At 32.7% G+C, this 27,380-nt stretch overlaps 2 protein-coding genes across 3 annotated transcripts in view; both read left to right on the top strand.

Moving 5' to 3' along the window:
* The first annotated feature begins 4,523 nt into the window (after nt 1-4,523).
* The window catches only part of LOC114333696 (homologous-pairing protein 2 homolog), a 168,517-nt gene continuing 145,660 nt past the window's right edge, over nt 4,524-27,380 (top strand). The window contains exon 1 of one of the 2 annotated variants that reach the window (XM_050650353.1): nt 4,524-4,668. The gene's annotated coding sequence lies outside the window, so the exon portion shown is untranslated. Of the gene's footprint in view, nt 4,734-27,380 lie in introns of both variants that reach the window. The other variant, XM_050650352.1, reaches the window with a different exon arrangement.
* On the top strand, nt 4,733-27,380 carry LOC126884432 (transmembrane protein 14C). The gene is made up of 2 exons (XM_050650356.1): nt 4,733-5,138; nt 26,543-27,380. Exons 1-2 carry the CDS (start codon nt 5,069-5,071, stop codon nt 26,794-26,796), a joined length of 324 nt encoding a protein of 107 aa, XP_050506313.1. The 5' UTR covers nt 4,733-5,068; the 3' UTR covers nt 26,797-27,380.

The following is a 27,380-nucleotide window of genomic DNA, read 5'->3' as shown; positions in this document are numbered from 1 at the left end:
TCTATAATTGTCGCATTTATGGAAGCTGCCTTTTTTATGAATTGTTGTTATTGTAGATTTTGTCCAGTCTTCAGGCCATTGTTTAGAATGCCATAATTGCCATATTTGGTTACAGAGTAGATGAAGTAATTTTACGCCAGTTTCTTCTGTGGCTTTGAGTATTTCTGCTGTTATCATATCTGGACCTGGTGCTTTATTATATTTGAGCTTAATGATCGCTAGTCTTACTTTATTTTCAAGTATATCAGGTTCTTCTTCTTCCTCATCAAAGATTTGGTTAATAGGTTCTTGGGGTTAATCATGTTTATATAGGTCCCTGCAATTCGATCTCCATGTCTCTGCTATATTTTCTCTGATTGTTCTCAGTGTTCGAGTGTTGTCTTCTATGGCCCAAGTTCTGGCTTTGAATTATTTTGTTAAGTAGCGTATTTTTCTAAATAGATCTCTCGGCTGATTATTCTGATCATGTCTCTCAATTTCTTTGCATATACTTTGATAGTAGTTTTTTTCTGCCTTGCATCTTCGCTTTACTTTTTAATTGAGGTTTCTTAAACTAGGGTTTTCCCTTTCACTATGCATACCACTTTGACAAAGATTTCTTCTATTCTCAATGATCTGAAAGGTTTCATCTGTTATCCAGTGTTTCCGTTTCACAGGAGTATTTATCTTTGGATGATCAGTTGGTGTTGTTACACAATGTTTAAAAGTCTCCCATATTTCTTGTGATGTTCCGTTACGAATAGAGGGCATTATTTTATGTACTTCCTGGAGAAGTTCGTCCTGCTTTTTTTAGTTCTACCTAATGATCTATCTGATTCTATCTATGATACAGGTGGTGACATTATAATTGATATATTATAGTATGAGAATAGAAAAATTATATTATTAAAAATATTGTAATAAAAAATTCTATCTATATATCTATAAGCGAGGTTCCTACAGCCTCTGCTACTTCTCGCATTTCGACCGCTATCTTTTTCTGTCCATCCATTCGTCTTCTTTGATGGCTTTATCTCTCATGATGTATTCTACGTGTTCTTCCCAGGTAACTAAAGGCCTTTCCCTTCTTCTTCTTTGTTGTGGTATGCAATTTAAAGCTTTCTTTGGCCATTTATCTTCATTCATTCGTTTGACGTGACCATACCACACTAGTTGTCTCGTTTTAATTCTATCTACACTGAAATCTACAGTTTTTGTCCTCCTTCCTGATGCGATCTTTTATATACCACACGCTCTCCTTAGATAATATATTTCTACTACCTACTTCTATTCTCTTTTTATCTTTTTTTGCGATCTGCCAAACTTCTGCTCCATAAGTCAAAATAGGCTCTACCAAGGTACGATAGATTGTTGTTTTTTGTCTTATCTCTTTAGACCATAGTAGAGAGCTTAGAATGTTTACCGCTATTTTGCCCTGCTGTGTTCTGTTTTCGATGTCTCTTTTGCCTTCTTTAGATAATATAGATTCAAATTATTTATATTCTTTAAATGTATTTGTGGTTCTAATTCCTAAATCTGGATCTTCTAATAAAGAATTAAGAATTAAATTCTAACACTTCTATAATATGTTACAATTGAGCAATTAGACCACCAGTTTCGGCAACTGGTTATGATAAATTCATCAATTTTAATGAACATACTTTTCATTTGTTTTTATTTTTGCAGTAAGAAATACACTGTTAATTATACAAAGAGAATATCATTAATCTGTCACAATAATTGTTTTAAAATACTACAATAATCATTTATAAAAATATCCGAAGTCTAAATACCAACATTTGAGGTGGCAACAGCGTAGTAGAAGCCATGAGGACATAAACTGAAATATACGGATTCCGCGACAACCTTAAAATGAATAAATATATATTTGGACGTCATCAAAACCGTTAAAGTGATTTTATATATACAGCAAGCGAACGTGGCGCGCCTGACGGCAACTGCCCCAAGTAATGTATATATTATTATACAGATAACGTGTCTGAGGACATCCGGCCAATATTTTGTTCAGGCAGTGTAGGAAGTGGTACCTTTCACCTGCGATAAATTTTAGAGAAAATCCTCGTGGCAACCGTATATCGGAGTCCACGAAGACCTGGACGCCACGAGAGACTACAGTTTAACATGGGGGGACGTCATGAGATGCTAAAAATAAATATATATATATATATATATATATATATATATATATATAAAATAACGGCTACTGAAGACATTCTGCTACATTATTATCTATTAAATAAATTTTCTTTTTCCTTTAATAAAAAAAAATAATTTCAAAAACTTATTTATTGAGAAAATTTATTTTAGGTTACGTTCAAACCAAGCAAGCAAAATGTCAAATTTTAACCTAAACAACGTAGTGATAATAACCGAAAAAAATTGTTAGAATTCATTAGTTATTAATTTATACTGTAATTTATAGTGCAACAAAAATATTTTCTTTTGCGTTAATAAAGATTTATTGACATAAACTGCGATAGTGAGGTTATGTATACAAAATCGAACTGATAATTAATATTGGAAAGTGAAGAATTTATATCAGATTAAGTGCGTTTTTATTTTCTGTTTATATTAATACATAATATCACTAGCGTGACACGGCATTTTTTTTAAATGTCTCATTTAAACATACACAAAGCGTCCTTATAAAATTTCAAAAATCCGCCACCATGAGCAGGTCGGTCGATTTTGCTTTGACACTTTGTTAACGCTCGGGGCGAATAGTATTTTTACTACAAAAGCGATGTTACGTAGGTCAAAATTTTTGACTTAAGAGAACTGTCAAAACATTAGAATGTGACTTTTCATTATTGCCATGTTTATAATAAACATGGCAATAATGAAAAGTCACATTCTAATGTTTTGACAGTTCTCTTACGTCAAAAATTTTGACCTACGTAATATCGCTTTTGTAGTAAAAATACTATTGGCTCCGTGTGTCTCCCCTCTACTTACAGTCACATGACACGCTGTCAGATTTTGTAAGGACGTTTTAACATTGAGTCTTATGGGATTATTTTGTTAAACTTGAATATTTTATTTTGTAGTGATAATAACCGAATACAATTGTTAGAATTCATTAGTTATTAATTTATACTGTAATTTATAGTGCAACAAAAATATTTTCTTTTTCGTTAATAAAGATTTATTGACATAAACTGCGATAGTGAGGTTATGTATACAAAATCAAACTGATAATCAATATTGGAAAGTGAAGAATTTATATCAGATTAAGTGCGTTTTTATTTTCTGTTTATATTAATACATAGTATCACTAGCGTGACACGGCATTTTTTTTAAGTATCTCATTTAAACATACACAAAGCGTCCTTATAAAATTTCAAAAAACCGCCACCATGAGCAGGTCGGTCGATTATGCTTTGACACTTTGTTAACGCTCGGAGCGAATACACAAATTAATGGCAAAGTCAATGGGTGCATTCAGCAGACTCAATCGATGACTAATCGCTTAGTGATTTTCTGCTGAATGCCACATAAATTGTCGATTAGTTATCATTCGATGGCTTATCGGTCGCCATTTTAAACATCGGTTTTGAAATATGATTTCTTAGCAAATCAAAATAAGATTGACGTATGACGTGTGTCTAACACGTATATTTTAAGTTATGTATCTTAAAAAAACATGAATTGAAGGTAAGGAAGGCTAAAAGGCATATAAATCACGCTGATAAATATCTGAGCTGCTTTGTTGGATTATTCGTATGTACCTATTAGGTTTACCTATGTCGCAAGAAATTCAAGAATTTGAAAATATGTATGAATTAAATGGGGTTATTTATAAATTACCATTTCATAATAATTTTAATTTCTGTTCTTGGGGTGTCTTTCACGTATTTGCAAATCATTTTGAAAAATGTGACAGTTGTCATAACCTGTTTCGTATGTACAGCTGGTTCCAAAAAAAACTGATACGACTCTTAAAGCGTATTTTGTAGAAAATTGAGCAGTGTACTTTCTTCTTCTTCTTCTTTTTGTTTTTGATCTCGCTGCAAGACAATTACCAGCACGATTTATAGGCGATCTTGATGTAGTCTGGCTCTAAGCCATATCAAAATCGCTGACTATGTACTTGTAAAAAGCTTTTGATGAGGTGTGATATAATGAATATGACTTTAATTATATTTAATTTATTATATTTTGAAGGATAAATACTTATTTACATACTGTTACTGTCACTGCCAAATCTTAAAATTTTTCAGATAACTTCAACCTCAAAAAATGGCTGTTTGTTTGTTTATTTTATTATTTGTCTGTCATAATAAATATAATATAATGTCAGACCAATCATACACTGCTCAAAATGATCAAATCTTACTAAGAGTCGTATCAGTTTTTTTAGGAACCAGCTGTACATGAAAGTATACCATTCAGAAGAATCGTTAGCGATTACACATCGCTAAGTAATCGATTAGTCATCGCAGTTTTCTGCTGAATGCAGCCAAATGTTTTCCTAGAGTTGATGCTTTTCAAATTCGCCACCAGGCGTCGCCCACTTTGCGGTTCCTCGCCAATACGGCTGCTGAGTTTGAACTTTGTATGCCTTTGTTTTACCGCCCTGTCAGTTTTGACAATTATTTAATTTTTCATCCTTCATAAATTAGTTTTTGAGCAAGAAAAATAGATAATACAGTACAGTGGACAATGTAGGTAAATGTTTTCATTAAAAGTGAAACTCAATAAATACAAGTATAGATCATCATTTAAAATAGTTGGTATGTTTATTTAGAATATTATAGCTGTAAAATAATTACATTATGTAAAATCTCATCTATATTGTTATTACTTTTATTTGTGCTTATCATAATATAATAACATCGTAATAGACAATCATGTTGTTAATGATACAAAAATCCTATGTTTTTGTATCAGAGGGAAGAGTTGACATATGTCAAATTATCTATTATCATTATCCTTCCTATCGAAAATTTACCTTGCACCTTGCACAACTACTAAGCACATCATCTTCTTGTGTATCTGTATCTGTAGCAAATAAGTCTATAGACTTATTTGGCACGTTTTTCTTTAATTTTATATTACACAAACTGAAATGGATATCCCCGGTTTTTTGTATGCTGGTTTAGTTGCAGCTGGTGGAGTGTTTGGTTATTATAAAGCAGGTATGTGTATACAATAATTTGCATAAAAGATAGAAAGTCATCTAGGCATACTTATAAACTTTATAATATTATATCGTCATTGTAATTAGCATTCCTCATAACTCCGGATCAACAAGCTTTACAATAAATAGTACACTTCAAGTCATAAAAAACTGGTACATTTTTTTCCCAATGTAAACCTGTGTTCAGACTGGACACAATCGCTCCTGAATCATGGCGTTGTTGCCATTACAGATAACGGAATTGCACTAAATCTATATACAAAAAATAATGTTCAAAAATGTATAAAGTTTTTAGACAGGTATTATTTTTATCATTAACAACAAATAACCATATCTAATAAATTTAATAACCAGAAAAAACGTTGAGTTAATCTTAAAAAATCCACTTATAACTGAAAAATTAAGTGCTTAAACCAGATACATGTTAAGGGTAGACATGGCATACTCACCAAAAAAGCGTAACACGGAAACAGCATGGAAACAGTTGATCATTGTCTATCTATCTCTTTTAACCAAGTGATCCCGAGCATGTGACTGACAAAGATGGCTAGACCACTCAATCCTATGTCAACGTTACACCCCAATGCATTGAGTGGCATATCCCTAGCCGAGTCTATCCTTAAGATGTCTCTGGCTTAAACACATTATATATATTGTTTCCCACCTTTAGACGTATCGGACGAGCTTGGCAACTACCACTGTCACAGTGACAGTTTTAGTTCACATACTCCTCTGATACGTTTAAAGTTGGGAAACAACCAATATAATGTAAATTTTTAGGTTAATATCGCTAAATGTTCCAACTCTACTAGTTTTATTTTCTTTTTATTTCACAACTTAATACATTTTCCATCTTTTGCGCTATATGTCCCAACTCTACTAGTTTTATTTCTTTTTATTTCACAACTTAATACATTTTCCATCTTTTGCGCTATTTTGCCAGTTATTAGCACGCTCATCACTGTATAGAACGGACTAGGTGCAGTCCTTGATGACTTATTTAATTTTAATTACTTGACATCGGTCAGACTTGACTAGTTTTTTTTGTGTGAATTTGATGGCCTTGGCCTAGCCAATTAGCCAGACATTGATTTGACAAGTTGGTCAAAGTAAATTTTTAATGATGGCACGTCAGTGTGATAAAACGAGAACAATTTGCCAGAATAATAAACTTGGCTGAAGATGAAAATTTAGCAGTAAATTTAATTAACCCAGTGCCCAGAAGATTACAATCAGTGATTAATATAATGGAGCTATGACAAAGTATTAATATTTCAGCAGTTTCGAATTTTATTGTAAAACATATATTTAAATTCCACACTTGTTCGCTGTAAAAGTTGTTCATTTTGTATTAAATTTCAAATTTTAATTTTTCCAGTGTGTTTTACTTATTCTAGTATCCCACATCTCAATAGAGTTTTGTGCTACACTTTACGAAAAACCAGTCACACCTCTCGATTTGAAATTAAACATAATAATTTAAAGTCATGTCTAGATTTATTATCTGTCATTATTCATGTCATAAATTATAATAAAATACGAATTAATGTATAGGTACTTCATTGAGATTATGGAAAATTACAAAATTAATAGGATAATTTTTTAGGATGCATGCTTAAATAAATGTAACTGACTAATCGAGAATGCTCAATGTTGTTTTAGTTTTTAGTATACCTACTAAAAACTTGCAGTCTGTTGCACAGCCCTGCTTTTAGCTGGTTTGATATAATATTTTGGTTGAACTGGCAACATTGCCCTAGAAATTAAAATGACATATGTGACAAGACCAACTTACACAACTTGAAAAACACAATTTTCAGATACAAGAGTTGTACCAGTTTTTTATGACGCAAAGTGTACATAGTTTTTGTTTAAAACCTATTATCAAAAAAATAATGCAAATCTAATATTTTCCCTAAAACTGATATTTATACCTGGTTTAGCTAAATATGTGATGTTTCGAGATCTAATAAATAAATATTTCGAGTTATGAGTATTTACTATAACTTTGTTGGTGATATAAATATAGGACTACTAGGACTTAATTTAATAAAAATGCAACTACATAGATAGAAAGTAATTTATTTTTTTATGTTAACACCTTGGCTGCGTTACGAGACAAATAGAGCTCATATTAGATTAACGGTTGGCTGTGTCGACTTTGTCGTAACACACAGCAAATGGGGTATGGAATACAGGACATATGTGCATCACAGCACACTCAACGTAAGTTTACAAATATCTCTAAATGCAGCCTAGGTGTTAATGATTACAAAATTACCTAATAAAGTATTTTAATTACGTATTTACTTATAATGTATTGAATATATGAATACTGATATAAAATTAATGATAGTCCCTCTCTATAACTGATTTCAAATCTTGTAAATCATCAAACTTCCTTTTTTTAATCTTCAATCTTCCATTGTAAAGATTTGGAAGTTTCTCAACGAGCCTAGGAGAACTTTGTTATCTTTACTTTCGAGAATATCTTCCCAGTCATCCGAAAAGTTTAGTTTGAACTGGATTTTACCCACTGGGAGCACTACATGCTCTTACATCCACAACACATGATAAACCAACACCGTTTTTGTGCTTATTAGATAAAACATTTGAAGAAATCATGGTCAAGTTACTTAACATAAGGTTTAGAGTTTGCGGCTTTCTAGGCAGGCAGGGGCAGCAATGTATTCAGCTTGTACATTGTACTTCTTATGTTGTGGTCTTCATTTGATAGTGGAATGCATACCATCAGCATTCATCTGAGTATGCCTGATTTAGCTCCATTACACCTGTCCCAAAAACTCAAATTAAATCAGAAGTATCTACATATCGACCAATCAATACACTGCTTTGTATAGAGAAAGTACTTGAAAAAGCTGTTTAAAACCAAATAATTGAATACTTTAATAATAGACCAGGAAGGATATGTTTTTAGGTGGATGTGAGAGGTGGCATTCGGATTTTTGCGGATAAAGTTAGGTGATAACTTCGTTAATAATAATTGACTTATGCTCCTTCTCAAATATGCCCGGAACATTAATAAAAAAAAATAAAATATTTAAAAATTTCAAAAAATTTCGTTTTTTTTTTTCTGCTTTCTTTGCTTATAACTTTAAAACGATTCATTTTGGAACAAAGTTGTATAGGAATAAAACAAAGATAATTAAATTTTCTATCAGATTTTCTATCAGGGCAAAACAAGGGGGCTTGTCCTTATTCAATGTTTTTCCATCACTTAGGTTACACTTAGAACCTTCCTAATTCGCTTAGAAAATTTTTGTAATGTGCTAAAACCGTCCACCAAATTTCATTAAAATTGACTTACTAGATTTGGCATAATAATTTTGCAATCTAAACTTTTTAAAAAATTAAAATTTTTTAAAATCTTGCACAACAAAAACTAGAACATACAAAGATTGTAATTTTTTTTACATATAAAGAAGCACTCCACCTACACTTTACAGAATTGAAATCGGATTATTTAAGCAGCCTCAGCAATGTTTTAAAGTTATAAACAATTTTTTGGCTTATAAACAAATTAGTGCTGTGTCCAGGAGGGGGTGCTACGGGCTCCTTTATTTAGATGGACTTACCCAAGTTTTTTTATGTATTTTGACCCGTAGAACACGAATTTTTTGGGTAACAGTTGATCCGGATGTTGATAAGATAGTTATAAACAAAGAACTTGAGGAATTACATAACATTAATTTTTCGCAAAATAAAACATTTTTTTGTTTTTAATTGGGTAATTCTAAGCAAAAAATGTTCTTACAAGTTTTTTCGTAGGCTGCATAGTTTTCGAGATAAACGCGGTGGAACATTAAAAAAATCGAAAAATTGCAATTTTTGAAAGAGAATAACTTTTGATTAAAAAATAAAATAGCAATTCTGCTGACAGCATTTGAAAATTTAAGTCAAATTATACCGGTTTTAATTATTTGTGTTTGAAATGTAGGTTTAGTTTTAGATATGTAAAAAGAAGACGAACATTCAGCTAACTTCACTTGTATCATGTCCATCTTGTATCTTGTATAAACAGTAAACTAATTACAGTAATTCCTAGTTTTATTTAATATATTAACATATAAAACAATTTGCATTGCTAAAAATTAATTTTTTTATTATTACAAAACTATTTGTTTATAAGCCCAAAAATTGTTGATAATTTTAAAACATTGCTGAGGCCCCTTAAATAATCCGATTTTAATTCTGTAAAGTGTGTTAAATAGGTAGAGCACCTCTTTATATGTAAAAAAATTAGCCAACTTCTAAATGGTCTACTTTTTGTTCAGAAAGATTTTAAAAAATTTGAACTTTTTTGAAAACATTTACATTGCAAATTTATTATGCAAAATCTATTAGGTCGATTTTAATGAAATTTGGTAGACCATTTAAGAAAGTTATAAAAATTTTCTAAGCGAATTACTAAGGTTCTAAGTGCCACCAAAGTGGTTAAGAAACATTGAATAACAACAGGCATATTTTGCCCACTTATTTTGTATTTATTGCTATATTGCAGAAAAGGTAATACCTTTAAGACATTTTGACCAGTCGTATATCATACAAAATTCAATTATCTTTATTTTATTTCTCTACGACTTTGTTCCAAAACGAACCGTTTTAAAGTTATAAGCAAAGAAAGCAGAAAAAAAACGATGTTTTTCGAAATTTTTAAATATTTTAATTTTTTTATTAATGTTCCGGGCATATTTGAGAAGGAGCTAAGTCAATTATTATTACTGAAGGTGTCACCTAACTTTATCTACAAAAATCCGAATGCCACCTCTCACATTCAAAAATACACGTTTTTTTACAGATTAGTCCTGGTCTATAAATATAATCTTTTTCTTGGCAATCAGTCTGGGTTTCGAAAGGGTCACTCATGTGAAAACAGCAATAATACAACTTACCATCTTAAAGTGGAAACTAATTATTGATAAAAATAAATAAGTAGTAGCTGTATTCTTGGACTTTAGAAGAGCTTTTGAAACTATAGACATTGATTTGTTAATTAAAAAATTGAGGTTTTAAACAAAATTTTATAAAGTGGTTTAACGAATATCTCAAAAAAAGAACTCATTATGTGCAGTTAGGCCAAAGTAAATCAACAGAACTACCTAATTGTTTTGGTGTACCACAAGGCAGTGTACTTGGAACATTATTATTTATTATTTTCATCAATGATGTAAATTATGTTGAGGGTCTGGAATTTATTAGTCTTTTTGCAGATGACACATTATTTGTATGCAGTGGTGATGATATTGTTGAGGTTGTTAGAATGATGCAGTGGTTGTTAAACAGAATTAAGATATTTTTTAATGCTAACAAGTTAAAACTTAATGCTAGTAAAACAAAGTCAATGATAGTCTCTAGTCAGTATAAATTAAACAATATCAGTATGGAAAATTTGAAACTAAAAGTTAATAATGAATGCATTGAAAGGGTCAATGAAATTAAATATCTTGGATTTATACTGGATTACACACTCTCTCTGAAACCTCATTTTCAATACATTTGCAAGAAAATATCTAAAAAATCATTTTTCTTTAATAGAATTTGCAAAGATCTATTATTATTTTCAAGGATCACTGTATTTAGAAGTATAATTCAGACCCATTGTGACTACTGTTCAAGTGTTTTATATCTAGGTGATAAAGGGTCAATTCAATTGGAGAAAAATGGCCAATATTATTAGAGAGACGGCTATTGAAATACTTGGAAAACGTCAGGAAAGAAGTTTGAGGATAAAGATACTTGGTGGTGGTCAAATGAAGTACAAGGAAAAATAAAAGAAGGGAAAATTATATAAAAAGTGGCAAGAAACCATATCGGACATAGATCTTCAAAACTATATGGTCGCCAAAAAGGAAGCGAAAGTAGCAGTAGCAAAAGCTAAAGCAGAAGCGTATTCAAACCTATACGATCAACTTGATACCAGGCACGGTTCCTGGGAAGGGGGGTTATCGTGGAAGGTCTTGTCACTGGGAATTTTTCGGCGTCTACTTATTTCTTAATGATTCTTTAGTCAAAATTCACTGAGAGCGAAATCGCAGCACGTTCTTTTTTTAACTAAGCGCGAAATGCATTTTTTCTGCACAAAGCTCTACTATTCCGTAAGTATTTTACATCGTTTGAAATTCACATTGTATTACCAATATTTTTTTGTTTCAAAAACTATCAGAAATAGTTTTCAGGACATTAATACATTAGCCTGAATTTTTTCAGATTTTTCTGACTACTCTAGGACCACTTTTTGAGGCTTTGAATATGTTTTTTTTTTACTTTTTTGACCCTTTTAAACGCTTTTCAGATAGTGTTCTTTTTCCGGGCGTGAGTATATAAATATATACTTTATTCAATTTAATGACATTTTAGTATATATATAAACACAACATACAAGCTTAAATTAGGCGCCAATTTGAAAAATAAACTAATATACACTCACGGACAAAAATATTCAATATTTTGAAATTAGCGTGTGAAATAAAAACATTTTGTGCTGCCCCCAGTGTCATAGAAATAGGATTTATTTTCAGAATCCGATGTTTTAATATTTCATATAAATAGTCGGAGAGATAGAAGCGGATTTTGTGCGTGATAAGTAATATGGAAAAACTATACGGGAATATGTTGAATTAGTTGTGTACATGACTTTCACCAACGGCCGGAAACCAGAGTTGGGGCCGAGGGTAGTTATAAAGAGTCAAAGTCGCGGATTTTATTATTTTTTTTATGACGCTCATGATCGAGATAGTGCACCAACATTTGGGAATAAGTAGGTCATGACTTAACTAAGTAAAATCTCTAGGGGCGGTACGCTGCGTGGCCGACAAAGGGGTGGGGGTAGGGGTGAATATAAAAAATATAAAGGATTTTTTGCGCTGTTCGTGATTGAGATAGTGGACCAAAATTTGGGAATAAGTAGATCATGACATTACTAAGTAAAATCCACAGAGCCGGAAACCAAAGTTGGAGATGAGGGTAGTTATAAGGGGTCAAAGTCGCCGTTTTATTATTTTTTTTTGTGACGCTCATGATCGAGAGAGTGCACCAAAATTTGGGAATAAGTAGGTCATGACGTAACTAAGTAAAATCTCCAGGGGTGGCACGCTGCGTGGCCGACAAAGGGGTGGGGCAGGGGTGAATACAAAAAATATAAGGGGTTTTTTGCGACGTTCGTGATTGAGAGAGTGCACCAAAATTTGGGAATAAGTAGACCATGACATAACTAAGTAAAATCCTCAGAGCCGGAAACCAGAGTTGGGCATGAGGGTAGTTATAAGGGGTCAAAATCGCCGTTTTTATTATTTTTTTTGTGACGTTCATGATCGACATAGTGCACCAAAATTTGGGAATAAGTAGGTCATGAGGTAACTAATTACAATCTCCAGGGGTGGAACGCTGCATGGCCGATAAAGGGGTGGGGGTAGGTGTGAATATAAAAAATATAAGGGGTTTTTTACGACTTGCTAGATTGAGATAGTGCACCAAAATTTGGGAATAAGTAGACCATGACTTAGCTAAGTAAAATCACCAGAGCCGGAAACCAGAGTTGGGGATGAGGGTAGTTTTAAGGGGTCAAAGTCGCAGTGTGTATTATTTTTTTGTGACCCGGTACAATATTTGTCCCCCACGCAGCGTTCCGCCCCTGTATATTTTACTTAGTAATGTCATGATCTACTTATTCCCAAATTTTGGTGCACTATCTCGATCACGAACGGCAAAAAACCCCCATATATTCTTATACTCACCCCTGCCTACCACCCCTTTGTACCCCAAGCAGCGTTCCGCCCCTGAATATTTTACTTAGTTACGTCATAACCTACTTACTCCCAAATTTTGGTGCACTATCTCCATCATGAGCGCCACAAAAAAAAATAATAAAGACCGCGACTTTTAACCCTTATAACTACCCTCGTCCGCCACTCTGGTTTCCTCTTCTGGGGATATTAGTTAGTTATGTCATGGTCTACTTATTACCAAATTTTGGTGCAATATCTCAATCACGAACGTCGCAAAAAACCACTTACATTTTTTTATATTCATCCCTGCCCCACCCCTTTGTCGACCACGCAGCGTTCCACTCCTGGAGATTTTACTTAGTTACGTCATCACCTACTTATTCCCAAATTTTGGCGCGCTATCTCGATCATGAGCGTGACAAAAAAAAAATAATAAAAAACGGAACTTTGACCCCTTATAACTACCTTCCTTCCCCACTCTGGTTTCCGGCTCTGGGGATTTCAATTATTTATGTCATGGTCTACTTATACCCAAATTTTGGTGCACTATCTCAATCACGAACGTCGCAAAAAACCCCTTATATTTTTTATATTCACCCCTACCCCCACCCCTTTGTCGGCCACGCAGCGTTGAGCCCCTAGAGATTTTACTTAGGTACCTCATGACCTACTTATTCCCAAATTTTGGTGCACTATGTCGATCATGAGCGTCATAAAAAAAATAATAAAATCCGCGATTTTGACCCCTTATAACTACCCTCGGCCCCAACTCTGGTTTCCGGCCGTTGGTGAAAGTCATGTACACAACTAATTCAACATATCCCCGTATAGTTTTTCCATATTACTTATCACGCACAAAATCCGCTCCCAGCTCTTAGACTAAAATGGTATAATCGGATTTAAATTTAATATGGGCTATATAGTCGAGGAAATGAAACTGAAAAAATGGCAAAACCTCGCAATTTTTTCGTCCAGCATCGATTTCTACAAAAATTTGGGATTAGGGTCATTAAACCCTCTAGTTCATTTTCTATATTGAGCCGTTGTACGCTTTTGTTTTTTTAAGGGTGAAAACTACCCCTACTTGTAAAAAATTCCAAAATAACATTTTAAATTTAATATTGGTAACATTTGTTTCTTATTAGTTACATAATGATTGTTTTATGCTTAAAGATATACTATCATAATATTTCAACCCTTAAAACCACCCTTGTTGGAGCTTTATATAAAAATTTACTTATCCTAAAAGAATAATTTCGGCTTGCATCGATTTATATAAAAATTTGAGATTAGGATCATCTCACCCTGTACTTCATATTCTATATCATGCTTAAGGGCGTTGATTATTTTTAGGGGTGTAAACTACCCCTTATTGTCAAAATTATATAAAAACATTGTAAACTTTAATATGGGTAAAGTTTGGTTTTGATTGGTTAAATAATGATTGTTTTATACTTTAGGATATAATATCATAATATTTAAATCCTTAAAAACCACCCTTAATAACATACAGTTTTCATAAGTAGATATTTTATTAGATCTATACAAAAAAAAGTAGAATTAAAGAATTACAAAAACATTTATTTACACAAAAATACGAATTTACAAATATGTACAAATACAAATACAAATAGTTTTTTAATTATCTTCCAGTATACGAACCGGTTCTGTGGTATTATACATATACATAGATTGAAAATTATCCATAAGCGGACTATCCGAATTTTTCGAAAACAAAAATTCGTTTTAGAGAGAGAGAGAATATATGTTTATTGTCTAAGAAAAAATCTTGTTGACAAACACTGTTTAAGAGTTTTAAATAAATAAATTAAATTAAAATATGACTAAATATAAAATATAACACATAACACATTTACATTATATAACAACTACAAAATATGTAGTATTGTCAAAAATAAAAAACAAACAAACTACAAGCTGTAAAACTAAATCACAAACAATAATGACAAACAAATTGACAAAAAAAAAAATATACACAAGATCACAAATACATCAGCTCCAATGGTCCTCAAAAAATTCTGTCAGATCATAATAGGCCCTCTTAGCGAGCAGTCTATCTAATGAATTTCTAAACTTTCTAATAGTTTGCAAATTTTTTATTTCACTAGGTAGTTTATTAAAAATTTTGATGCCGTTAAAAATAAATGAGTCTTTGACTAGTGTGCTTCTAGGTGTAATCAAAGCTAAATTGCTAGCAAATCGTCCAGATCGATTATTATTTTCATATAGATGTTTATTCTTAAAAATAATGCTTGCCGTTTCCAAAATGAAAAGAGATACAAGTGTAAGGATACTGTGTTTAATAAATAAAGGTTTACACGTTTCTCTAGAATTTACCTGGCACAACAGGCGTACTGCCTTTTTTTGAAGCAAAAACACACTACTGAAAAGCTCCTGACTACACGCTCCCCAAAACTGAATTGCGAATCTAAGATGTGACTCTACTAGTGCAAAGTACACAGTTCTTGCTTGGGCAAAACCAAGCTCCCTTCTAGTCGACCGTATTGCATAGCATCCAGATGCAAGTTTTGAATTCAAGGCTTCGATATGCGATTTAGATTTAAGGTCAGGATCAATATTCAGGCCAAGAAACCTGACGGACAGCTGAGGTTCAAGTTCCAGATGTAATTCAGGCATAACATGTTTAAAACACAGAAGCTTGGTTTTAGAAGTGTTTAATGTCAAAAAGTTCGCCGTGCACCAATTTCCAATCATTAAGAGTTCCCTACCTACAGATTGGCGTAAGACATTCAAATCTTTAGCATGTCATATAAGAGTGGTATCATCTGCATAAAGGGTGAAATGAGCAGATACATCAAGGTAGGCTAAATCGTTTATATATACCAAAAACAGAACTGGTCCCAATACCGAGCCTTGGGGCACTCCCCAAGTTACATTCATCGAGTCACAGTCTGTTCTAACAAACTGACTCCTACCCGACAAATATGACTCCATCCAACTCAGTGACTTATCTTTAATTCCGTAGTGTTTAAGCTTCTGCAGCAGCAAACCATGATTGACACAGTCAAAAGCCTTCGTCAAATCACAGAACACTGCCGCAACCATCTCGCCTAAATTAATATGATTGTAAGCTATCTCTAAAAAACTGAAAATCGCGTCGGTCGTGCCAGTGTTACCACGGAAACCAAACTGTTTCGGACTTAGTAGTTGGTTAACCTCTAAAAATTGTATTAATCTTGCTTTAACAATTTTCTCTATTATTTTTGCCAACGTAGGTATCAGAGAAATTGGCCTGTAATTGGAAGGGTTTATGTGATCTCCACCCTTGTGCAATGGAATTACAACATTTATCTTCAGGAAATCGGGAAATGTGCCAGCATTAAAACTATCATTAATTAAAATAGATAAAACATCCAAAGCAGAGTTTGGTAGATTATTGAAAACTCTTATAGAGATGTCATCATAACCCGAAGAGTTTTTGTTTCTGATTGATTTAAATATCTCTTTCAATTCCTCAACATTAGTATCATAAATTATGAAGGGACACATAACTTCTGTTTTCTTCAGATATGACAAAGGATCTGTACCATGTCTCAACTGTGCTGTTAAAGTTTCGGCTATGCTACAGTAAAATTCATTACAGTCATTTGGAAGTGGAGTGTGATGACTATTACCTGATCTGTGTTTACCCCTTAATTCATTTATTATAGACCAAGTTTCCCTAGTTACATTTGAGGAGTTTTCTATTCTATGCTTGTAGCATAGCTCCATTTTATAAACATAGCTCCATTTTTGGCGATAAAAAGTTTTTTCAAATATGACTTTGTAGGATTTTTGAAGAGTTATAAGACTGTGTAAACTAAATTCCGTAAGATCCCTTAGTTTTTAATTAGGGTGGGTTTAAAGGGCTCGAATAAGGGTGTGTTTGCTCGTAAATAGAGATTTTAAACAGCTATATCTCGATAACTGTTCACTGTAGTGAAAATCTATATAAAATGGAATTTTAGCTATTAAAAAATCTACAATTTAGTGTTTCATCATTTTTTTCGTATCTCCAGTATTTTCGGAGATATTTTGAAGTAAAAGGTGAAAAATGGGAAATTCCAAAAAATTAATTTTTCTTTAAACTTCAATTTTTCTAAAATTAGGTCTTTTAAATAGGTCAAGCTTCTTGGGTGTATTGATAATAGAAATATAAAAGGAATTACAGAAATGTAAAGACCAATTTTTAATTAGGAGGGTAGTAAGGGGGTTGTTTTCACTGATTTTTTCATAGAGAAAAGCAAGTACCGACTTTTTTTTTGATCATAAGTCGCTTAGTTTTTAGGCTAGAAACTTTTTATTATTTTTTTTGAAAGGCCTAACGGTATACTTGAAAAAAAGATTATTTAAGTATTCCTTGAAAAATGAAAACTTTTTCCGTTATTCTACTTTGAATATTTCAAATTATGCATTTGACGAAAAAAGCTAATTTTAACATGCCTTATCTCGGTTTGTATTGGTCTTAAAGATATTACAGAAAAAGAATTTGGTTTGTGTTACAAAAAGATACAATTTTGATATCTACAGTTTTTTTTGATTAAATGCATATTTTTCGAGGTATTCTCAAAGAACCCTCTAAAGAAGTCGATTGTTTCGTCGAAAAGCTGTTACTTTCAAGCGCAAATAACTCGAAAAATATTAGTTTTACGAAGAAAATTCAAAAAGCATTTTTTTCTTAGAATTACGTTTTACATCGATTTACATAGTTAAAATGTCATAAAAATTCCCGCCCCCGAGATGGGGCGGCAACCACCCCCAAGGTTTCAGCGTACAGTGGCATGATATAGAAAATGATCCTTGGACTATTCCCTACCTTCTGTGAAAATTTCATGTAAATCCATGCTGGACGAAAAAATTGCGAGCCAAAATGCTTCATTTCCTCGACTAATATGGTGGCCAATATAATTTTTAAATTCAATCTCATCAAGGTAAGTATTCACTATTCTACCGACATTAAGACCTGCGTCATGGTACACGAATTTGTTATCCAATATGGCTGGTAAATGCCAAAACATGATCTTCTAAAATGTTTTTAATGTACATATCAGCTGTCATTTACCCAATCACTTCCACAAGTTCAGTATCTCCTTACCAAGAAATACCACTCCATAGCACTATGCCGCCACCACTAAAATTAACCGTCTGTATGAGGTTACATCTGGCATACCGTTCACCATATGGAAGCAAGATTTACAAGACTTCGTCTACAGAAGAGTTGGCGAACAGTATGTCAGTTGTAACCTCATACAGAGCGTTAGTTTTGGCGGTGGCGACATAGTGCTACGGAGCGGTACTGCTTTGAAAGGACATACCGAACACGTGAAGATGATTAGGCGAATGCCAACTGATATGTAGATTGAAAACATTTTAGAAGATCATGTTTTGCCATTTGAAAGCCATATTGGATATGACATATTGGTGCTAATGCACTTCTTCTTGTCGCTAGCATAGTGAATACTTATCTGATGAGATTTAATTTAAAAATTATACTGGCCAGTATATAGCCCAGATCAGATTTAAATCCGATTATAGCCTTTATGTGATACTTTAAAAAATGGCATTCGTAAAAAATCCTATTCCTATGATACATAGCAGCACAAAAAATTTCATTCCACATGCATATGCAATAATTTTGTCCGAGAGTATATAAGTGAGATACGTATTTTTGCATTATAGATGTTACAGGTAGAAATTCGATAACATACATAATTATAATGTATTATTTATTTATTATATAAATAAATATGCAGATATATGTTGACCGCAAAATATTAACAATTAGAGATATTAGATGTATAATAAATTGGCAAAGTGTTACATTTTTTGTACTAAAAAAGAAAAAAAATTAATAATAATATTATTATGATATTATAATTCCATTTTAAATATGCGTTCATGGCATTTTAAACATTGTTATTGAATTTCTACCTCAAACACCTGTAATGCAAAAATACGTCTCTCATATATTAGTTAATTTTTAATATTGGCGCATAATTTAAGCTTGTATTTTGTCTTTATAATACTAATAATATTATTAAATTGAATAAAGCATATTTATATAGATACTCACACCCGGAAAAAGAGCACTATTTCAAAAGCGTTTAAAAGTGTCAAAAAAGTGAAAAAATAATTTTCAAAGCCACAAAAAGTGGTCTTAGAGTAGTCATAAAAATCTGAAAAAATTCAGGCTAATGTATTAATGTCCTCAAAACTACTTCTGATAGTTTTTGAAAGAAACAAAATATTGGTAATACAATGTGAATTTCAAACGATATTTACGGAATAGTAGAGCTTTGTGCAGAAAAAATGCATTTCGCGCTTAGTTAAAAAAAGAACGTGCTGCGATTTCGCTCTCAGTGAATTTTGACTAATAGTATGGTATAGTTAGACCCAAACCCAGACATCCAAAGTGAAAGTTATCCTCCAACACCAAATTGTTCTATATGGTCCATATAATGTTCAAAAAATAGTCACACCATTTTGAGCGTCGGGTTTGGGGGAGAGAGGGTGGGAGAAATCTGTAAATTCGTAGTTTTTTACGTTTTTCGTCAATGTTTCTAAAACTATGCGGTTTAGCATGAACAAACTTCTATACAAAATTGTTCTACATTAAATTTGAAATAAAAAAGGCCCTATGCATAATCCTTCTAAAATGAACGGTTCCAAAGTTACGGAGGTAGTTACGGAGGTAGTAGTAATAATTGGTCCAAAAAAGGGCCTAACCCAGACATCCAAATTAAAAGTTTTCCTATAACACCAAATTGTTCTGTATGGTCCACATATTGTTCAGTAAAAAGTTATACCATTTTGAGCGTCCGGTTTGGGGGGCAGATAGGGGAGAAGTCGGTAAATTAGTAGTTTTTTTACGTTTTTCGTCAATATTTCTAAAACTATGCTTTAGCGTAAAGAATGGTCTATAGAAAAATGTTCTACATAAAATTTAAAACAAAAAAGGTCCATACATAATTGTTATAAAATCAACGGTTCCAGAGTTACGGAGGGTGAAAAGTGGAGGTTTCCGATACTTTTTATATTTACCGATTTCTCCCCCCTCTCCCCCACAAACCCGACGCTCAAAATGGTGTGACTTTTTCTGAACATTATCTGGACCATATAGAACAATTTGGTGATGGAGGATAACTTTCACTTTGGATGTCTGGGTTTTTGGTATAATACCATACATTGCCCAAAAAATATAAAAAGTATCGAAAACCTCGACTTTTCACCCTCCGTAACTCTGGAACCGTTGATGTTATATCAATTATGTATACAAGATTTTTTGTTTTTAATTTCATGTAGAACATTATTGCATATAACATTGTTTACGTTAAAGCAAAGTTTTAGAAATATTGACGAAAAACGTAAAAGAAACTACTATTTTACCGACTTCTCCCCCATCTGCCCCCCAAACCGGACGCTCAAAATGGTGTAACTTTTTACTGACCAATATGTGGACCATACAGAACAATTTGGTGTTGGAGGAAAACTTTTAATTTGGATGTTTGGGTTAGGCCTTTTTTTGGACCAGTTATACTATACTACCTCCGTAGCTTTGGAACCATGCATTTTAGAAAGATTATGCATTGGGCCTTTTTTATTTCAAATTTAATGTAGAACAATTTTGTGTAGAAGGCTGTTCATGCTAAACCGCATAGTTTTAGAAATATTCACGAAAAACGTAAAAAACTACGAATTTACCGATTTCTCCCCCCTCTCCCCCCAAACCCGACGCTCAAAATGGTGTGACTTTTTTCTGGAAATTGTGTGGACCATATAGAACAATTTGGTGTTGAAGGATAACTTTCACTTTGGGTGTCTGGGTTATGCCATCTTTTGGATCAACTATACTATACTATAAAGAATCATTAAAAAATAAGTAGAAGCCGGAAAATTCCCAGTGACAAGACCTCCCACGATAACCCCCCTTCCCGGGAACCGTGTAGGGAAGGCGAAGCAAAGATATATAAAATAGCCAAACACAGAGCAAAGAAAGCAAGAGATTTTAATCAGATTAGATATATCCGAGATGAAAATAATAAAATACTTAATCTTAATAAAATACTTATTCACGAAAAGGATATCAAAAAGAGATAAAGTATTTTGACAGTTTATTAAATGAAGAATTTGACAGACAGTCTGTGGAGTTAACGGAGACAGTAACAGCAATGGTTACCAGAATAACAAACGAGGAAGTGGCTCAATCGCTTCAAAAAATAAAGAAAGGAAAAGCAGTCGGACCAGATGATATTCCTGGGGAAGTATGGAGAGACAGGAATAAGTTGGCTAGCAGGTCTATTTAATAGAATTATGGAAGTTGGACAAATGCCAGACGAATGGAGAAGCAGTATATTAGTACCTGTCTACAAAAACAAGGGAGACATACAACAATGTACAAACTACAGAGCTATAAAACTACTTAGCCACACCATGAAAATATGGGAGAGAGTAATTGATAGACGGATACGTGAAGAAACCGAAATATCCGATAATCAATTTGGCTTTATGCAGGGCAGATCAACAACAGATGCAATTTTCATTGTAAGGAAGATGGAAAAATACAGGAATAAAGAGACCAACGCTCATATGGTATTAATTGATCTTGAGAAAGCATACGATAGAGTTCCTCGAGAGATTCTGTGGTGGGCACTCAATAAGAAAGGAGTCCCTGGCGAATATGTACAGATTGTGAGAGATATGTATGAGGGAGTAACGACTAGTGTTAGGACAGGTGTGGGAGAGACTGATAAATTTCAGGTGAAAGTAGGATTGCACCAAGGCTCGGTGCTTAGTCCTTATTTATTCTCATTAGTTTTGGACCAGATAACAGCGAAACTACAGGGTAGCATTCCATGGTGCCTAATGTATGCTGATGATGTAGTGTTAATAGGAAATAGTGAAAGAGACTTAGAACAAAAACTGGAACAGTGGAGACAAGCTCTGGAGGAAAAAGGTTTAAAACTTAGTAGGACAAAAACAGAGTATTTGGAATGTTCATTTAAAGATGGAGTTACTACAAATAAAATGGTATCTTTGGATGGTGAAATGATTGTGAAAAGCAATAGTTTTAAGTACCTAGGATCGGTATTACAGAGTAATGGAGAAATAGATGGAGATGCATGCAGTAGAATTAGGGCTGGATGGATGAAGTGGAAAGAAACGAGTGGTGTGTTGTGTGACAGAAAAATTCCAATGAAGCTGAAGGGAAAATTCTATAAAACAGCCATAAGACCGGCTATGATGTACGGAACTGAATGTTGGGCAGTGAAAAAGAAAGAGGAACAACGAATGCATGTGGCGGAAATGAGAATGCTTAGATGGATGAGTGGAGTGACAAAGAAGGATAAAATTAGAAATGAGTATATTAGGGGAAGTCTCGGTGTGGCACCAATTGATGCCAAAATGAGAGAGCATAGGTTAAGATGGTTTGGTCATGTTCAACGTCGAGACGTTAATCACCCAATACGAAGAATAGCTGAAGTGCAGATTCCTGGAAGGAGTAGGAGAGGAAGACCAAAGAAGACCTGGGGGGAGACGATAAGGTAGGACATGTTGGTAAAGGGGATTAACATTGATATGACCCAAGATAGAATTGTGTGGAGAAATGCAATTACGGAAGCCGACCCCGTATAGGGATAAGGCAAAGAGAATGATGATGAAAGGGTCAATTCAATCATTGCAAATTTTGTATAACAGAGGTATGAGAACAATTCTTCGATGCAATAGCTACACACCAATTGAGATTATGTATTCTAATTTAGGTTGGTTTTCATTTCGACAAAGGCTTTACTACCTTACTATATGGCTTTCATTTTTAAATTAAAAAAAAGGAATGTTCCCTGCATATTTTAATGAATATGTTACATTGAGGGATCAAGTTCATTCATATACCACGAGAAATATTGAAGATTTTGACATTCAAAAAACTAATAAACATAGTACAATGCCATTCTTCTTTTACAAATGTATGGATGAATTTAACCATCTTCCCCCCAGTGTTAAGAAAGCAGTGACAAAAAACTAATACACATATAGTACAATGACATCCTTGTTTTACAAATGTATGGATGAATTTAACCATCTTCCCCCCAGTGTTAAGAATGCAGTTACAGTTCCATTTTTTAAAAAATTACTAAAAACATATATTTTATCTGGTTAAAAAATCATTTTTAATAAATCTGTATGTGTTGTATATTGCATGTATTGTATATTGTATTGGGACCGTGCAAGTTCGGAAAAGCGACACCTGGTTTCATAGCTCGGCAACATTGTTCGCACTTTTAATTATATTGATCAATCATATTGGTCCTGGTTACTGGACAATTGTCAAGGCCATAGCCCAAAACAATTATAAGAAGAAAAAGTAATATTAAGGTTATGTTATTAAAAGGTAAACAATTGTATGCAGTAAATAAAATTAATTATTAAAATTCACTACTACAAGCAAAATACAATTAATTAAATTTACTTTTATATAATACTTGCATATCATATCAATATTGTGGAGCAACATATAATTTTTCTACTTCATTGACAGTAGATATGAAATATACGTCAATTTGACAATTTAAATTGACAATGAATTATTTAAGAAAGTTGCAAGATTTCTCCGCTATTCGCGCACGATCGTTTCTCGTATCCCCTCCAAGTACTTGCATACGGCGAATATTACATTTAATTAAGCAAATTTTTATATTTATTGTTAGTAAAATTTCTATTTGAATAAAGAATTTTCATTTAATTTAATTTTCAGGTCTCTTTGTTCGATTACAACATTTTTACTGCAAAAGATATGTAATAGGGTATTGGAAACATTACAAATTATATTTTGATATGCACAATCTCTCTGTAGAGCACAATTGCCTCCTTATCCTCAGACAAATAGAGCAGAGGTAACACAAAATGAGAAATAATGCAAACAAATTCATTACATGTTAAATCTACTTCTGCTTCAGCCAAAGAAAACAATGCCCACCATTAGTTTTTACATAAAAAAATTTAAGATTATGTATAGAGCGCCTGGATTTATAGTACATAGTTGACACAGTACATTTTGGAGCAATGAATAGGGCTTGAAGGTTTCATTGTAAATGTGAAGCATTTGTATCTGTCTTATCATTGCCTTTCTCAATTCTAGCTTCTTCTTTCTAGCTTAATATTTGGGCTTCATAATTACTTAAGTACCTCAGCGTTTCCACACTTGTAAGACTTGCATTTGTCACATATGTCCTTCTTAGGATGAAACAAACCTAAATTTAAGTTGTCGAAAATTTGACAAAACTTGCCTCGAGATAATGCATTAATATTATTCTTTAGAGGATACCAGTATTTTATGTAATATAAAATCTGAGGTATTTTTACGGCAGTAGTGAGACTCTACATTAGCTATAATGAGTAGGAAAGCCTCACAAATTTCAATTTCTTTTCATTCTCTTACCCCTGTTGAGCTGGCCTCCCTCACTTGTAAAAAATAAAAAACAAATAGCGCTAGTTTATGAGCTTTCATATTGTGAGTGCATAAATTATTCGCTATTATAACGATATGTAGTCGCCAAATAATTAATTTAATTCATTTTAAGTACAATTCTCTCTTAAGGCTGTATGACACTATGCATTTTCTTGTATCATTTCTAATATCGTTTCTGATATGTCAAAAAAATGTATAGTGTCATACACAGATACAAGAAACGATATCAGAAACGATACAAGAATTTGTGTCAGGCACAGATTCTTGTACAATAACTGCGCCAATTTCTGCGCAAAGAGCAAAAACGTAAAACCTGCTGGTAAAACTTCTAAATGTCATAATGGCGGCTGAAAATGAGATCATATGATTTATGTCTTGATGAATTTATTTGTGTTTTGTAGGTATTATTTATAAATATTTTATTGATACTTAATATACCGTTTGGTATGGACTACTGTTCTACTAATAACCATATATTTAGAATAACTTTGGGTTTCATATTGCATAATTTTTTAATAGAGGAAAATACAATAGTTCCAATTTGGATCAAACTGAAGATAATTATAATGCAAATATTTTAGCACAAATATCAAAACAAAATAAAAAACACAAATAATCAACAGTCAACGTAAAAATTCTAGTTATTATAACATTAAAATATTTGTTTTTAAAAGTTTATAAATTTTATAAAATCCTTAAAATCAGCTGTAGACGCAGTACTACCATACCAATGTAACGTGACAGGGCGACAAACAAAATTTCGACCAATCACGTGCCGAATTTCATACAGTTTTCGATACAAGAACTTGCATAGTGTCATACAGAGCACAAATGTACGTACAAGAAATGATACAAGAAAATGTATACAAGAAACGATATCAGAAACGATATTAGAAATGATACAAGAAAATGCATAGTGTCATACAGCCTTTAAGCCGGGAAGATAGGGTGGTTTTCTTGCCAAGGAGTTGTAGCTCAATAATCGGAATGTGCGTGATTTAAGCGTTTATTCTTAGAGTGTATACGCTATTAAAGTTAATGCCGATTTCAATCTTCATTTATCTCGTTCAAAGCTGTTCATTTACTAATTGATAAAGTGTGTAAAAACATGCTTTTAATTTAGTAAATAATTGATAACAACAAAAGAACACAATCACAAGTCGACATGACAATGTAAACTCATGGAGTTACCAGAGTTGCCAATCCAGATTACTAGGTATGTACTGGATTTGAAACCCTTTCCAGTCAGATAATCCCATTTGGGATCATGGTAATGTTGACAGTTGATTACTTTGATAGTTCTATTATTGATTTTTTTGACACTTCATTGACATTTATTTGACACTGCATTAATCTATTTGACGCTGCATTGATTTATTTGACAGTTATATCAGTAAGCGCTGCGCTAGTCAGAAATGAATGTGAAACTTACAAACTTATGAATCCCAAAAATAATTTGGGCTGGGGTCTTAAGAGGTTTTCTATAATATTCGTTATAACCTTAACATAATAAATTTTTAAAAAATACTTGTTGGTTTTCTCAGGATTCGAGAAAATTGAATGCATTTAAAAAAAATTTGATTGAAATTTTGCGACTACGCTCTCAAAATCGACTAGAGTTATACATTTTTGTAATCACTGTTTCAAAAGCTTTTCAATGAGGTATCACACGATGTACTTTCCCATTTAAAGGAGTCAGAGTTGTGCCTGTCACCTGAAGAGGGATCGGGTAAAGTTCGAAACATTGATGCTGTGGTATACTATGATTGTTTTAGAATCGACCTGTCCGAGCGTTTTGCTTGTGTGCTAAAAATAGATAAGTTAATAGGGGGTAACACTTATTCCAGCGCACTGTATAAATATATCTTATATTTAGTATCTACTAAATTGTTCCAAAATTTGTAAAAAATTGTAACTATATTGGGCTTGTCCCGTGGAAATAAAAAAAAACAAAACAAAAATAATCGGCTGACACATGAGTGTGCATTAGACTGAATGAGAACAGTTTTTCTACAATTTGGTGTAATAAAGTTATATTTGAACAAAATGGAGTTATGAGTATTGCTAATTACAATGAACATAAAACTGGTATTTCTAATTGAAAATTTAGAAGAAAGTGCACCAAAAGAAATTTCTTTGGAACATATTAAATTATGTATTTGATTTCAGGTTCTGTACCTTCTTTAGCAGCAGGTGTACTTTTTGGTGGTGCATTAGCCTATGGAGCTGTAGAAACAAGCCGTGATCCTTCCAATTACACACTTCAATTAGCTACTAGTTCAATTCTGGCTGGTGTTATGGGATATAGATTCTACAATTCTGGAAAAATTATGCCTGCAGGTGTCGTATGTTTAATGTCTATAGCAATGATCGTTAGGATTGCGGGAAGAGCTAGTGGAATTACAGGACCTAGACATACATAAATTTAGTGGATATGCTAAAAAGGTAATTGACTATTGGCTATATTTGTTTTAAGTTGTACAAATAGACAATATTCAGTTAACAAAACCATAATCATAATTATGGTAATATATAAATATTATGTTATTAGTAGGTACCATAATATTTTATGATTTAGTTATTTAAAGGTGATTGTAAAAGTGCTAGCGGTAGTTAAATAGTTATTTGTTAAAAGATGTTTGGAAAGATTTGTGAAGTGTTTGGAAAAATTGAATAAATAAAAAGAACATACATTAACATTTTGATACGTTATTAGAGCTGCAGCTAATTTACTTGTTAAAGTTTTACAGTCACAATTTCTTCTTTCTACATTACTTTTACTATTTTGAGTATACTTTGGTATACACTTTCCTGGTTAGTTTGGAATATGTTTGTCCTAGCTAATCATGAAACATATTAAATTAATCAGCATACAGCTTACACATAATAAATTTATACTTAGCATAAGTAGTAAAGGTTCTCTCTCTAAACCTCAATAAATTGACATATTGCATTTCTTTTAAAACAGTACAACCTCCGTTAACCGAAATAAGTGGGGGGGGGGGGA

The sequence above is a fragment of the Diabrotica virgifera genome, chromosome 5 (assembly GCF_917563875.1).
Source record: "Diabrotica virgifera virgifera chromosome 5, PGI_DIABVI_V3a".
Classification (NCBI taxonomy): Eukaryota; Metazoa; Arthropoda; class Insecta; order Coleoptera; family Chrysomelidae; genus Diabrotica; species Diabrotica virgifera.
The sequence above is the reverse complement of the archived record's forward strand: the minus strand, read 5'-3'. Positions and strand labels throughout refer to the sequence as shown.